General features: G+C 34.2%; 1 protein-coding gene across 1 annotated transcript in view; it reads right to left on the reverse strand.

Annotated features, from left to right (window-relative positions):
- Positions 1-13,945, reverse strand: part of ADGRB3 (adhesion G protein-coupled receptor B3) — a 452,974-nt gene that overhangs the window by 84,067 nt on the left and 354,962 nt on the right. Inside the window, exons 18-19 of the mRNA XM_053973447.1 lie at positions 12,216-12,319; positions 9,432-9,534 (exon numbers count right to left, since the gene is read on the reverse strand). Of these exons, the coding sequence (XP_053829422.1) occupies positions 9,432-9,534; positions 12,216-12,319 (207 nt within the window). The remainder of the gene's footprint in view (positions 1-9,431; positions 9,535-12,215; positions 12,320-13,945) is intronic.

Raw genomic sequence — 13,945 nt, forward strand, 5'->3', positions numbered from 1 at the left:
TCCAGAGGCTCCAACACATAATGAAGTCATCATGGTATGACGAGTGTCATATGAGCTGTATCAATAATTTGTGTGCATGCTCCTAGCCATGGCAACTGCAAGGCAACACAATTTGGCTTAGTTCTGATTCATTTCAGGCTTTGCATTTGCTACTGGAAAAATGTGTGCACTGGGATTAATGCCACAACTCGGAGTTTTGAACTCCTGTTTACAATGAGCAGGAAATTTCCTACAGTTAAAAAGACATGTTTGATTGTTTAATGCCTAATGTTTAACAAGAACAGATACATTCTTTAGGTATTCATGGACTTGGATTGAGTCTTCTCATTAATATTTTAAAAACTCTCTAGAATACGTTTTTACTAGTGTTAGGTATTACTGCTGAATCTCCTTTCCAAAAGGAAGAATCCTTTAGAAGAGAATGGAAGCAAACACTTGATCAGCTTTAAGTTTTACATATTCGTTTCTGCAGTGATTTTATCAGCTGCCATTATTCAGAAATTGCAAGAGACAAACTGAGTCTAACAACAGTTCTTGTCTGTCATTAATGCAGTCTTGATACCTAGGTCTAACAACTATTCCTAGCAAAACCATTTTTCTTCCACTGTAGTACAACTGCAATGCCTTGTTGGATCATTCAGTTTAGTAAAATGTTATTACTATTCTATATTTACTTAAAAAGATAAGCAGTGTCAAAATTAAGGTTTTATAGCAGTAATTAAATTGCTAACACTCAAGCATGAATTCTGATTGATTTGACATAAGAGGATATACAGTAAAAAACAGACACTTAAAAGACCTCTTAAATATAAGAAGTGTAATATCTAAATGGAAATAATAACAGCTTTACAATTAATCCCATCTTTTTAAACCCCAAGTTTCAATAGCTGTACATTCTGACACATGAGGTTTTGTTGTCCTGTATGGCTCAGCTAAGCTTGTTAAGAAGCCATTCTCTTTCTAATCTTTCACCTAATTTTAAGTGGTATTTAATGAATAATACATCCATTTAGATTTCTAGCTTAAAGAAATTATTTAGCAAATATGTGATAGGTTGCAAATGCAATTTTTCATGAAATGGAAAGCACAGAGCACAAATTATATGCCACGCCACTAATTAGAGACAGATATGTAATCACTTACTAATGGAACAACATTTTGTGCCAACCTTATTCATACTTCCTTCCAACTGCTGGACTCCTACTGCCAGATATATTTCCATTTTCTTCAGGAGAGAGAGAGACACTAGCATGTTTTCCATCCTGTTTTTAAACTTAGAAGTCTAGTGCATACTGAACTTTCTGACATTACGGGAATTCTATCAGTTTTAACAGCTTGAGGCCTTTTTATTACAAACATGTACACTTCCCTGCAGGATTCTGGAAATCTCACAATTACATTCATTAAAAATGTCCATGATTATAGCCAAATGCATGTTTTGTAGATTTACCTTTACAGTTTCCTTTCAACAATTATTCTGAGCATAACTTTTTATTAAATTCCACAAAATACCTACTTATTCATCCAAAATGTCAGTTTGATATGAATTTTGACAAAACCATTAGAAGAGAAAAATACCAGAGCACATTTACTGTCAAATTTGTCAGTACCAGGCTTAATGTCTATGGTATGACTCACTGAGATTCAACAAAATAAGCATGTACGTCCATGAAAACAAGCATAAAAAGGTCATGTTTCAGCAGCAGTCTAAAATTAGAAGCATTACATGCCTTTTACATTAGCATCAAGAGGATCTCTAGGTACATAATTTTGGGTCTTTGGTCATACCTAGGAGTCCCTTTGTTTGACAAGCTGAGCATCTCTCTCATGACAAAACCCTGCTGTAATCCAAAGAGTCTACCAGCACTGGTATTTCTCATGTCATAAATATGCTCAGATCATGCTTGCTGAATGCTGACTTCATTGACTTGGGCACACAGTGACCACCATTTCTTTCTCAGAAAGAAAAAGCAGGAAAGGTCAGAATTCGTGTGATTATCCTTGTTTTTCCATCTTATTGTTAGCCTCAGTCTAGAACAGAGATTTGCATACTGCTTGTCCCACTTCCCATGAAATTTCACTTAACATCACCTTAAAGAAAAGACAGAAAGTGGAAATGAGAATGAAACTCTGATCAGACCAGTCAGAGAATCAGATCAATCCAATAGTCATTTTCTGATAAAATGCTCTCATTGGTGTGATTGCAAGACATAGGGCCTAAAAACTGTGACCTAGGAAATTAAAAGGAAAAAAAATGCTAAACTGTACAAATGAACTTCATAGTGCATGCCAAGGTTAAAGCATATCATATGTTCCTAAAAATATGCAGACCCAACAGGGAGTTCTAGTGATGTATAAATAAAAATCAGTACAATAGGTAGACAATCTTCTGCAAATTTACTCTATTATTTGTTAAATGACAGTCCTTTTAAAGTGACATTGTTTTCTATTATTTCATTCTATTATACAGAAAGAGTAATGATGTAATAATTACTGTTGTAGGGCAGAAGATTTATGTTGCATTTATCTCAGAGCTGTGATTTTTGATGTATTATTTTACCAGGTATCTATTAAAAAAATCTTACTGTGTTTCTGTACCTGTTTAGGTTTATGTGACAAAGGTTTTCTATGCCTAGATTCTTAGAAAGCGTAATTCACATATGAAAATCCATCAGAAGTTCAACTTTCACATTATAATGAAAATAACCAAGTAACTTGGTTTGGATGTTGCTGTTCTTATCATTCTTAATTAAATCCTTTAGTATTGTGATGTTAATTGCCATGGTAACTGCATTTTAAAAATAATTTTTACTATTGCTTAGAATTGTCTATTGTTTCCTCTTAAAATTAAGATCATGTAAGTGAAAGACATGAACATTTAACTGTTTGTAGATTGTTTTATTTCCCATTGACTACCTTTCTATTTCTATTGAAATTCAAAAAATAGGCAAAAGAGAGGTGTGAAAAAGGTGTGAAGCCCAAAAATAGCTGCTTGAGTCATTAACAGATTGTCTGAAATATTTCATAAAGGTGTTTGTTAGAGAATAGAGAATCTATTTTCCTTAGAGCTGTGGGGGTGAATTCAAGAACAGAAAAAACTACTCTAAACAGGTTGTGAAGATCAAGGAGGAAAAACCACACAATTCTGGGAAGAGTAGGACAGCAAAGAGTTACCTCAGGAAAGTCTGAGCTAACAGCATCTCAGAGCAACCTGTCAGTGCCTATGGAAAGGTCATTGACAAGATGAAGCCAGGTTCTTCACAGTGATGTGTAGTGGGATGACAATGGGCATAAAGAAACAAGAGGAGGTGCGTACCAGATATATGGAAACACATTTTGACTGTGAGGACAGTCAAGCTGTGGATCAAGCTTCCCAAGGAAGATGTGATGTTACCATGCCTGGAGGTTTTCAAGACTTTACTATTATATAAAGTCCTGAGCAATCTGTTTTGACCTAACAGCTGACCCTGCCTTGAGAATGAAGTTGGATACATGTTCCAACCTTAACAATTCTGGGATTCTAAAATAGTTCTAAAAGCTTTTTAAAAGGTTCTGGGGATAGGAGACACAGAACAGATGCTCCTAAAATCTGACCAATTTCTTCCCTGAAACCTGCTTACAATCAAAATGTCTGTTTTGTTTAGATATAGCAAACTGAATGATAAATTTGATGTATTTTGAGTAACAGTCTGACAGGCACTTTTGAGAAAAATGTTACCTTCTCCTCCGAGGCAGGTAACAGTAACATGAATGACAATGTTTTGTGATCTTGGGTAAGAAAGATCTGCTCCCAGAGGTTCTCTTGAGAATCTAAAAGCAGGTAGTTAATTCAGCTGATGTTAACAGGTTTTGTCAGAATTTGGCATGGTAAAACAGCATTGCTTAAACAGACCTACTCCTGTAATAGTTATTCAGCTAAATTGGCTTTTCTCCCTTTGGTTGTTTCTGAGTTTCAAAACACACAGCAGACAGATAGATATGTGTGGTGCAGTGCACTCTGACTCCTGACCTATTTACTGGTGTGTTTCTCAGATGGATGACCCATACCAGAGACTCTCTGGGTCAGCTGTTCAAAAAGCTGTTACACACACAAAAAAAAGATGACAATCAGCAGAGTAGGTGTTAATTTGGAAGTCAGATACTGACAAAAATGGAAGGATATATTTTCCCAGGCTTTAGCTTCTTAAATGGAGGGTATTGCCTTGAAGTTCTACAGAAAGTCTTGAAATATGGAGTGCTACTGCTTGACACACTGAATTCCCTACTTCCTCATTGATTTTCTAAAACAACCTTAATGCTGTGTTAGCATCATTTCTCTGTTCATTCCATCTGCTCTGAGGTCTCCCCCGCTGTTTCCTAGGAGATATATTGCCACCATGCCTGCATCTGTAAGTCAGTGGCAGATATGGGGCAAGAGCCACGTGGTTAGAAGCAGCATTAGTATCACCTGAACATTTGCAGGTTTCTCAGGGGATCCCACCACCCACCGTCTCTCAAAACCTGAGCGAGCTCTAGTTTCGCAGTCAGCTACTTCAGAGCACTATAGGAATGGGATGCTTGGCTTCTCAGCTTCTTTCCACTTCTACTTGCTTCTTTCAACCTAACACCTCTATTAAAAAAAATGCTAAAAGTGGGTTATTTTTGTCCAGTCAGTCTATTTAGTGAACGTTCTAATCTTATTATCTACACATTTTTATGGGGTTTTGCTTGTTCACAATGTCAGGCCACTGGCAGTTTATGTTATGGTGATCAGGACAAGCCTTTTTCATATCCTTTAAGGTATGGTCTAAGAGATGAATTTCAAAGTACAATAGTAAGCATAATAAACTGGATATTGCAATTAAACATGAATGACACAGCATATCAGGGTTACTAAATCTTGCATTAACATCTTCCCTGTTCCTTCCATAGTAGGCACACAGAAATCTGACTATGGCTAGCAAAATGCACTGAGTCCCACAGCATTTTTAAAAGCATGTTTTAAAAATATTTTAAAATAAGAAACTTTCTCACAAGTGACCCAAACATCAGCAATGAACCCTTAATTATAGCCAGTATCAGATGATATAGAAAATAGTTAAATTTTTCTCATATGTATAAGGAATTCTATTGTTTTTTTCAAAATGTATTTAGCTTTGTTTACTTCACAGGAAAAATAGATATAAAGGAATTGTTTATATCAAAAAGCAAATGTGTTTTTGTTAGGCAAAACTGTGAACAAACCAAGATATTTTCTGAACTTTTACAAAAGGAAAGAGAATTTATGAAAAAAATCCACATAATACTAATCAATAACTTATGGAGGTAGAGAATCTATTCATTAAATGAGATCGGAAGCATAGTAAAAGTTTATAGCTTAAATATTAAAGGCTCACATATAGAAGAAATACAGCCATTTTTCTTGATGGCAAGAAGAACATTAGGAACCATAAGACAGCAAGAGTTATGATACAGTGAAAGCTACAAATCACTGATAGATATTTCCTAAAAATACCTGTCAGTCTCTTCAAAGTAAATATTTTTACTTTGAAGTAAGTATAATCTATAAAGTAATGCTTTTGTAGATGTTAGGGACATCTCATAGGTTTTGTGAAATAACAGATATTTGAGCAATTAGATTATAAATGAGAGGTTTTACCCTTCCTTAATTCAGGGGACTTAATTTCAGAGTTAAAACTAAATTCAGTTGTTAAAGTGTAGCAATTGCATATAGTCAAGTTTAAATATGATTATGTGACTAATATTTAACAGTGGAAAGAAAATGAGACAGAAAGAGATACTCAAGTAAATTAATATGCTTCTCATGCACAGTATAACACCAACTATATTTAAACAAGAAACATAATTAATTTGATAATATTTTTGTAATTTCAGCCTTCAGTGACCTGTATTTCACAACAGGATCTGACAGAACAGAAATCTTTTACACAGTCTGAAACATTAAGAAAGCTTTGAATAAAGTTCTGTGTTTTCAAAGGTTTAGGGAAACATAATGAAAAAAACAGAACATTTCTCAGCTGTGTCCTTCAACAAAATGCACAACATGTTTTGCTAAGAAGGAACAAAAGGGGAAAGCTTTTCTGTTGACAAAAGGCTTTTTGCTATCCCAGTACAAACCTTACAAGAGAAACCCTACTCCCCTCCATGACTTCCCTCATGAAATACTCTAAAACAAGCTGAAATTACACCTGACCTAGACCTCTGTTCTACTGTTGGCATCCTCAGGTTACTTAAACTGGACCAAAAAAAAAAAAAAATTAAACAGGTAATATGAGAAATGGAAAATCTTTTGGAGTTTGAAAGAATATAAATCCCTTCTACATGTCCTCAGTAAATATTTTGTCCATTTGTGACCATGGGGGGTGATCTTTTTCTACTGAAAAAAAGGACAAAACTTAGTTGAACCAAAGAGAAAGCCATTTTCAAACTCACTAAACTTTCATTAAAAGAAGCTTTTGCAAAAACATCAATGATATATTCAGCTTTCAAAAAGCAGAGTTAAACCTAACATTCTAGAATATCTATGATTTTTTAAAACCAGAAAGAAAATGACAAAAACCTGTGATTGTCTAGACCAAGACACTCCGTGTTTTTTTCTATGTCATAGATGTTAATGGGTGTAATTAAAACAAGCCACAGAAATTTCTTGGAGATTGAATAGCTCTGAAGTTAATAAAAATAGTTTGTGAAGTGTTTAATACAGACAAAGGAAACCACAAACTGCAAACAAATCAACAATATGCTTTTTGCTATAATACATCTTTGGTATGCTTAATTTACATACTGTTCAGCTTTAAACTGGAATTCAGCTTTGATGACATTTACAAGGACCTATTCAAAAAGGAAATATACACAAATATAGAACTACAATCAATTTAAATTCAGAGCAAAACTAAAGCACAGAAAAAAAGATATGCTTCAGCATTGTGAATATTAAAATCATCATGTGGATGTTAACTAGCTGCCCCAAAAATATAAGAATAGTGTAAACAGAAGAATGAGAATGGAGCACAGCAAACAAACTCAAACTTGACATATTATGTTTCTCCAATACATTAAGAAAAAAGAACTCCTTTTCTTGCCATAAAATACTACTTCAGCATTTATCCATCAAACAATTTTTGCCAACTTGGTTATTATATTGTCTTGATAAAATATTCCCAAGATTTCTTCCAAATTTTTCAAACACTAAAAACTCATATGGTTTTACTTCCAGTAAATAATAAAATCTCAGAAACAAATCTAAGATATTTTTAATCCTAAATCACAGGTCAGGACCTGATTCTCTTTCTAAAGTTTTCATGTATGGATTTAATTTTCCATCTCAGCAAAACGAAAACATAATTTTTCTTACAGTTGTCAGTACTGCAATCTAGATGTATGGACTAAAAATCAAACGCTTCTCGGGATCATGTATGATCTTGAAAATGAAAAAAATCAGAACTTGAATTCAAATACATCTGATGCCCATCCACATCCCTACTTACAAACACAGTGAAGTCATACCCAGATATGATTGTTTTTATTTGAATAAATCTTCACTAAACAGTGGTGTTCGCTGGCCATTTTTGTCGATGCTGCATTCATAGGTCAGCCTCTTGGAGCTACAACATATTCATGTATCAGTTGACATTGTGATAAAAATAGTTTTGGTTTGTAACAAGGGATGTCTTGCTAGATATAACAGATGTATTTTGCCTTTGATCCATTAGAGGTACTTCCTGGCTACAAATTCCTGGTTGGTAGATGTATCAAAAGCAAGATGTGGACTCAAAAAGAAGACAAGTGCAGCAAGAAGTGTTATTTTACAGTAATTTTTCAGACTGCATATTAAAAATATAAACCTTGTGATGTGTTTTTTGCTGTCAATTATTTCCTTTGATAGCTGCATTTTTGGATCTGTTGGTCTCAGAAATATCTCAGTGTAATATCTCTGTATTTTGAGAAGTTCACAAAGCAGAAATGAGGGAGCTCAAAGAGATTAAGATTAATAGAAAAGAACTGGATTAAGGGTGTGTTTTAGTTCAGAGCTCCCTGAGTCAAGTATCAGAAAGAGGCTGCCAGCATACCTAGGAAATGTGATAGCCAACACAGTTGTTTTGATGCCCTCAAACTCTGATTCTACAGTGGCAATGTACACAGGAACTTGCAGCTACTGAACTATATCTATTCTTGAAATGCACAATAAAATAGTATATATGACTATGTATGGAATTCCAGGGAGGATTAATTCTGTACTCTGGTATACTGAAGTTGTTAGCACATTGCTTTTCCCCCCCTGAATAAAATTTGTTAGAGTTACATGGATTTCTTCTGGAACCCCATATTTTGTTTATTTGCACCTCTGCACAATGTCAAAACTTTAAAAGCATATTAATATCTTGACTTCAGTAATTTTTTTATCATAGGTGCTGGAAATGACTATGCTTGGTTTGGATATGTTTTACAAAGCACAGCTATGTGACTTGCATTGAGTTTATGAGAATTCTGGCAGCTAAACTGCTAAGCACTTATTTGAAAAGAAGTAATGATTAATTACAGGTCTGTTGTAGAAACATCAGTTCCTACAGCAGATGATGAACATTATTTCATTTGATATTAGAAAAATTAAGATGAACAGTGCATTAAGCAGTTTAAAATGGTAGGAAAAAGAACTACTTTAAAAGCACTTGCTTGCTCCAAACTTCACAGCATTCTATCAAATATTGCCCAGTTAACCAATTGTGCACCGTTTTTTATTCCAAGCAAACCTGCAGTTATGGTTGATTTTAAGCAACCACTTATTGACACTTGTGAAAGCTGCCTAGCATCACCAGGCACTGGGTGATTCCTCAAAACACTGGCAAGCTGGCTGTTCTACAGGAGAGGCACAAATGACAATGATGTTCAGAGAACAGATTATTAAATCAGCACTACATCACTGAGTAAGGTATGCAGGGTTATTACTTTCTCATAGCTACATCAGTCAGAGATCTAACTGTTCTATGGCTTGTTACAATGTCTGTTTCTGCACATTTTCAAGAATCGTACTCCAACTTCTAAGCAATTTCTCCTTGCCTTTCGAGTACCAGAGTGTTAATAAAAAGACAAAAACACTGTAGCGCAATCCTATTACAACTATTATAATGAACCAGAATTTGTGCTTTTGATGTTGAGCCTTTGAACTTTTTTGCTTTGAAATTTAGTTAGAAAACACACAAGTCTACCAGAGAGCACAGCTTATCTAGAGGGAACAATACCAAAAGGGATTTTTGAAAGGGAAATGAAGACTATGCAAGATGTTAAATATTTTCCCTTGTCTCTTAATATTTTACCAAAACCACCAAGTCCTATGAGTATAGGACTAAATGGATGTAATTATTTTAAGCTAAAAACAAATAAAACAATGATATTAATCTTTATGGGAAAATTTAATGCAATCCATCTCATACCTTGTTATGTGTCTGAGTTTGTCCAACCAGGATAAGGATATTTGATGAGATAATTGACAGGCAGAAATTGATTAGAATTATGGACCTCTCAGATCTGATGTACCTGTTTAAAAAAAAAAAAAAAGTACAGATTTTCTAAAAGGAAAACAACTAGTAAATCACACAAAGCTTTGATTTAGTTCTTGCATTAAATATTGTAGATACTCTGAAAGAGAGGTGTTCCCTTTCATGTGCTCAGAAAGAGTATTAGAGAGCTATAACAATATAAACATGAAAATTATATTTGATATTTTGATAGATATTCCACAATTTCCTCTTAGTATCTTGATGTAGTTTAAAAATAATTTACCAATGATTCTTTTGAAAACCGCTGGCAACATGGTTCTAATACCATATTGATAATAATGGGCTTACATGCATTCATGTCAGGAACTTCTTATGCTCTCTGCTTGTCCCTGGGAATATCCACAGCTGGCACAGACCACTCATAATTACTAACTTCAGCAAAAAATATGGTGATTTATATAAACAGAAGATTTGAGCCACAATGCATAAATAAGATGCGGGCTGGTGGATGATACTATGGCAGTGAATTTTGAAACATGCTATTGGGATAAGGGTAACATTAATCTTGATGTTCCAATAGTACTGTAATATCCTAATAAGACTGAATGCCAAAAAATATCCAAATGTGTACAGAAAGATTAAATTATAGCAGCGAACATCATAGTCACCCTTGCAAAATTATCATATACTTTAAGATTAAAAAGTCAAAAAGTCTTATCACATATTTGATTTCAAAATGCAAGTGTTCTCATTTTTCTGTATACAGCCTTTCTATATTCTACAGCACAAAAAGAGAAGGATTATGTTTACAACTGAAGTACCTTTCTGACCTGATTTTAGAGCTGTTAACAGTAAATGCTGACTACTAAAATAAATGAAAGTTAAGGGTGGTCAGTTCCTCTGAAGACCTGATCTTTATATATTCTACAACCAATACTATATGCTTCTCACTGGAGTTCAGTTAATATTGCTGTCTCCTCCTGAGATGTACACCCATAGCTGACTCTGAGGAAGTAATAAAAAAGGCTGTTGAACCCACAAGAAATGCTGAGCTTTGGACATGAAATTAATTACAGTCCTTTTCACTTGCATATCAAGAGATACAGAATTACGTTTTTTTCAGTAAGACAGAACAACCCTAATACCACAATTCACATTCTTCCTTAAAAAATAGCAACATTCTTAAGGCTAGTTCTATGTATTTGCAAACAAATACAAGAAGTCCAGTGCCTTTGTTCACACAGAGACCACACTGCTACTTTCTAACTTGATAACTATTGATTCACTTGGGCCAATTCCCAACACTGAGTGCCCATGGATTACAAAGGACCTTAGTGGTTGAGTAAATACAGTGCAACAGGGGCTCATGGCACTGACTTAAGCCATAACACAGCATTTTATCTCCACTTAGAAGTTCACAGAATCATAGAATCATAGAATTGCTTGGGTTGGAAGAGAACCTAAAATCATCCCCTGCCATGGGCAGGGACACATTCCACTGGAACAGGTTGCTAAAAAACCCCATCCAAACCGGCTTTCAACACTTCCAGGGACAGGACACCCACAACTTCTATGAACAACCTGTTCCAGTGCCTCACCCCCCTCACAGTAAAGAACTTCTTCCTTGTATCTAATTTAAATAATGGAGTAGACCAGTTACACTGAGCATGACAATATTTCTATCCAAGTGCTAAATATATTAGGGAGTGCAAAAATAACACTATAATTCTTCAGATGGGAATTATAGCCTGAAATGCTCTCATTCTTAGTTTTGACAGACAAGAACTGATAATTTTTATAGTCTTTTATCATAACTTATGTAACTGGATATTCTTAAGAATTATATATATATTTCTAATCCTAAGAGTCATAAGAGTGATGGGGTGAGAAAGGGGTGTAAAATTATCAAGCTGTTTTTAAAAGCAAAATTCTATAGGTTGATTTTATATTATTCAAGAATTTATTGTTTTATCCTCTTGTTTCTTATTACTTTCATAAGAACCTATTTTACTTTAATTATTGAAAAAAGTGAAACGAGAATCCATGTCCACTTTTAAAAAACATTTATTACTTTGCGTGACTTTTCATCTTATTTTTCTGTTTCTTCTACACTAAGACATTACGCTATTTCTCATTACTTCTCAGATTAATTTACTCCATAAGTATTTATTGCACTTTTAGTCAATATAGTATTTTAATATTGTATACTCAGGATGGAATCAATCACTGGGATGTACCATCACACTATTTATTATTATTTAATTTTATGGTCTTTATTCAAACTTATAATTGATGTGAACAAACTCAAAATCAGTTGACTGAACCTCCCTAAATGTGCCACTTCAATATTATTTTATTTACAAGTTTTGTTTAAAAATGTAAATGGGAGAAAAACAGCTAAAGGTATAGGCCAGAAGCCTCATATGAAATATATCATATATAAGAATCCTGCATTTAGCACTATGAATACCCCACCAAAACAGGAATACCCTTCCCACTGAAGCAGAGAAAGAGAAGAGTGGGCTATACCATCATCAGCAGGCCAAAACAGTAAAACTGATCAATCACATCAACAAATGCATCAAAGCATGCACTACGTTTTCCTCTTTTTTTTCCCTCACTTTCCAAACAATTAATGTGGGCTCTAATGCTCTCTTTAAACTGCAATTCAAATAAATATAATGTATTTACATTTAGCTTTCTCAACCCATTACATACCTCCATAATGCTGCATAGACAACTGCTAGAGTGATCAAGGCCAAGCAGGAAAGACCACTGCCTACTATTAAGGTCACTGAGGGTGTACCAGATGATTCCATGATCTGTAAGTTACAACAGGCAACCATGAAGAAAAAACATACTCCAGCACTTAAATCAACAAGTCAAATTAAAAAAAAAAAAAAAGCAAAAAGGGCAAAATTAAAAGCAGACAAACTACCACAGACAGATTCAGTAATATTAGTTATGAAGAAGAAATCAACTTAATTCCAAAACTGATCCCTACATAACTGTGAGATCTGCTTAATGCATTCCTCAGAGTCCTCTGAGCCTTGTAATACCTGCATGATACTTTGAAAAATAAACTAGTAATATTACAATGTAACAGGAGACTATGATAGCACAAGTTTAAATGACTCTCCAGTTAACACCAATTAAAAGATATACTTCTCTTTAGAAGTAGCAATATTTATAATTGTGCATTAAATATACAGCTTAGTTTCACTCTAATATATTGAAGATCATCCAGTAATTTGTCCCATAATTTGATTCATGCTTGTTGCAGAATGACCAAACTTTCTGACTTTTAATAACTTTGACTTCAATCCACTATTCTCACATGCTTAATTTCCTTGGGCCTATGATTGCCTAGAAGGAATGGCATGATATCTATGGCAACAGTATCAGAAGCCTTCATAACGAAGCTACAAATTCAGAATTATTTCATTTTTACTCTGTGTGTTAATAAAAATGAAAATAAATTAATGACCTTGAAAACAAATTAGCTTTCCTTGCTGTAAGGGAAACTATTATCCTCAGATATCAGGTCAGTTTTTTCCTCTTTATATATATGTGCTCATGTTCTGAAATAGACATGGGTTTTTCTAATAAATATGGAAAAAATTTAGATCTAAAAGTTTTAAAGGATATCATGCCTGGTTTACCTAAATGCTTTTTAAGTCTCAGGGATATATTTTAAATTACATTTATCAAGATACCTTTTGTCACCCAAATAGGATATAAGACAGATATACTTTTAGGCCAGATCTCAGGCAGAAAGTAGTATTTTATTTCAACCACTTTTTTTTTTTTTTTTCCCAAATGGATTTACTTTGCTATTAAAAAGAGTCTGTTCATATGTTTCCAAAACCAGGAAAATGAAATCATGCTTTAGCAAGATAACTTCACAAATATTTGCTTTACAGCTATTTTTACACTCAATAATAATGGGAGTGTCTGCTCATACACTTAATGTCCCCTCTTTCTCATGAAAACTTGATTATTTTTCTTACATCATATCAACAGACTACATAGAAAATCTGTGCTGAAAATGTCCAATGCAGATCTGCAATCTGTTTAACTACAGTATCTAGGGCTTTCCTACCAAGAGTAATAATAGAGACCTGTACGTTCCCTTAATCGTTCAATACAAAAGTTTTCTACACATTTGCACCACAATTACAAGGCTTTCTCTAAAAAAATTATAGAGTTCGAGAGCATGCAAATTCCACTAGGATTTAGTTGTATCACAGAATCTGGAATTCATTTATCTGAGACACTGAAGACACCAGGAGACTAACATTTGACTACCTGCAATATTAAACAATTCCTCAATGCAACGTCTGCAATATACCTGAGAAGAAAGCTGGACCAGGTCCCCCCTGCCCCCGCAGTCCCCCCCGCATTCCCTTTTGCATTAAAACTGGATTTTTCCCCCCCCTCTTTGTTAC

The sequence above is a fragment of the Vidua macroura genome, chromosome 3 (assembly GCF_024509145.1).
Source record: "Vidua macroura isolate BioBank_ID:100142 chromosome 3, ASM2450914v1, whole genome shotgun sequence".
NCBI classification, from domain to species: Eukaryota; Metazoa; Chordata; class Aves; order Passeriformes; family Viduidae; genus Vidua; species Vidua macroura.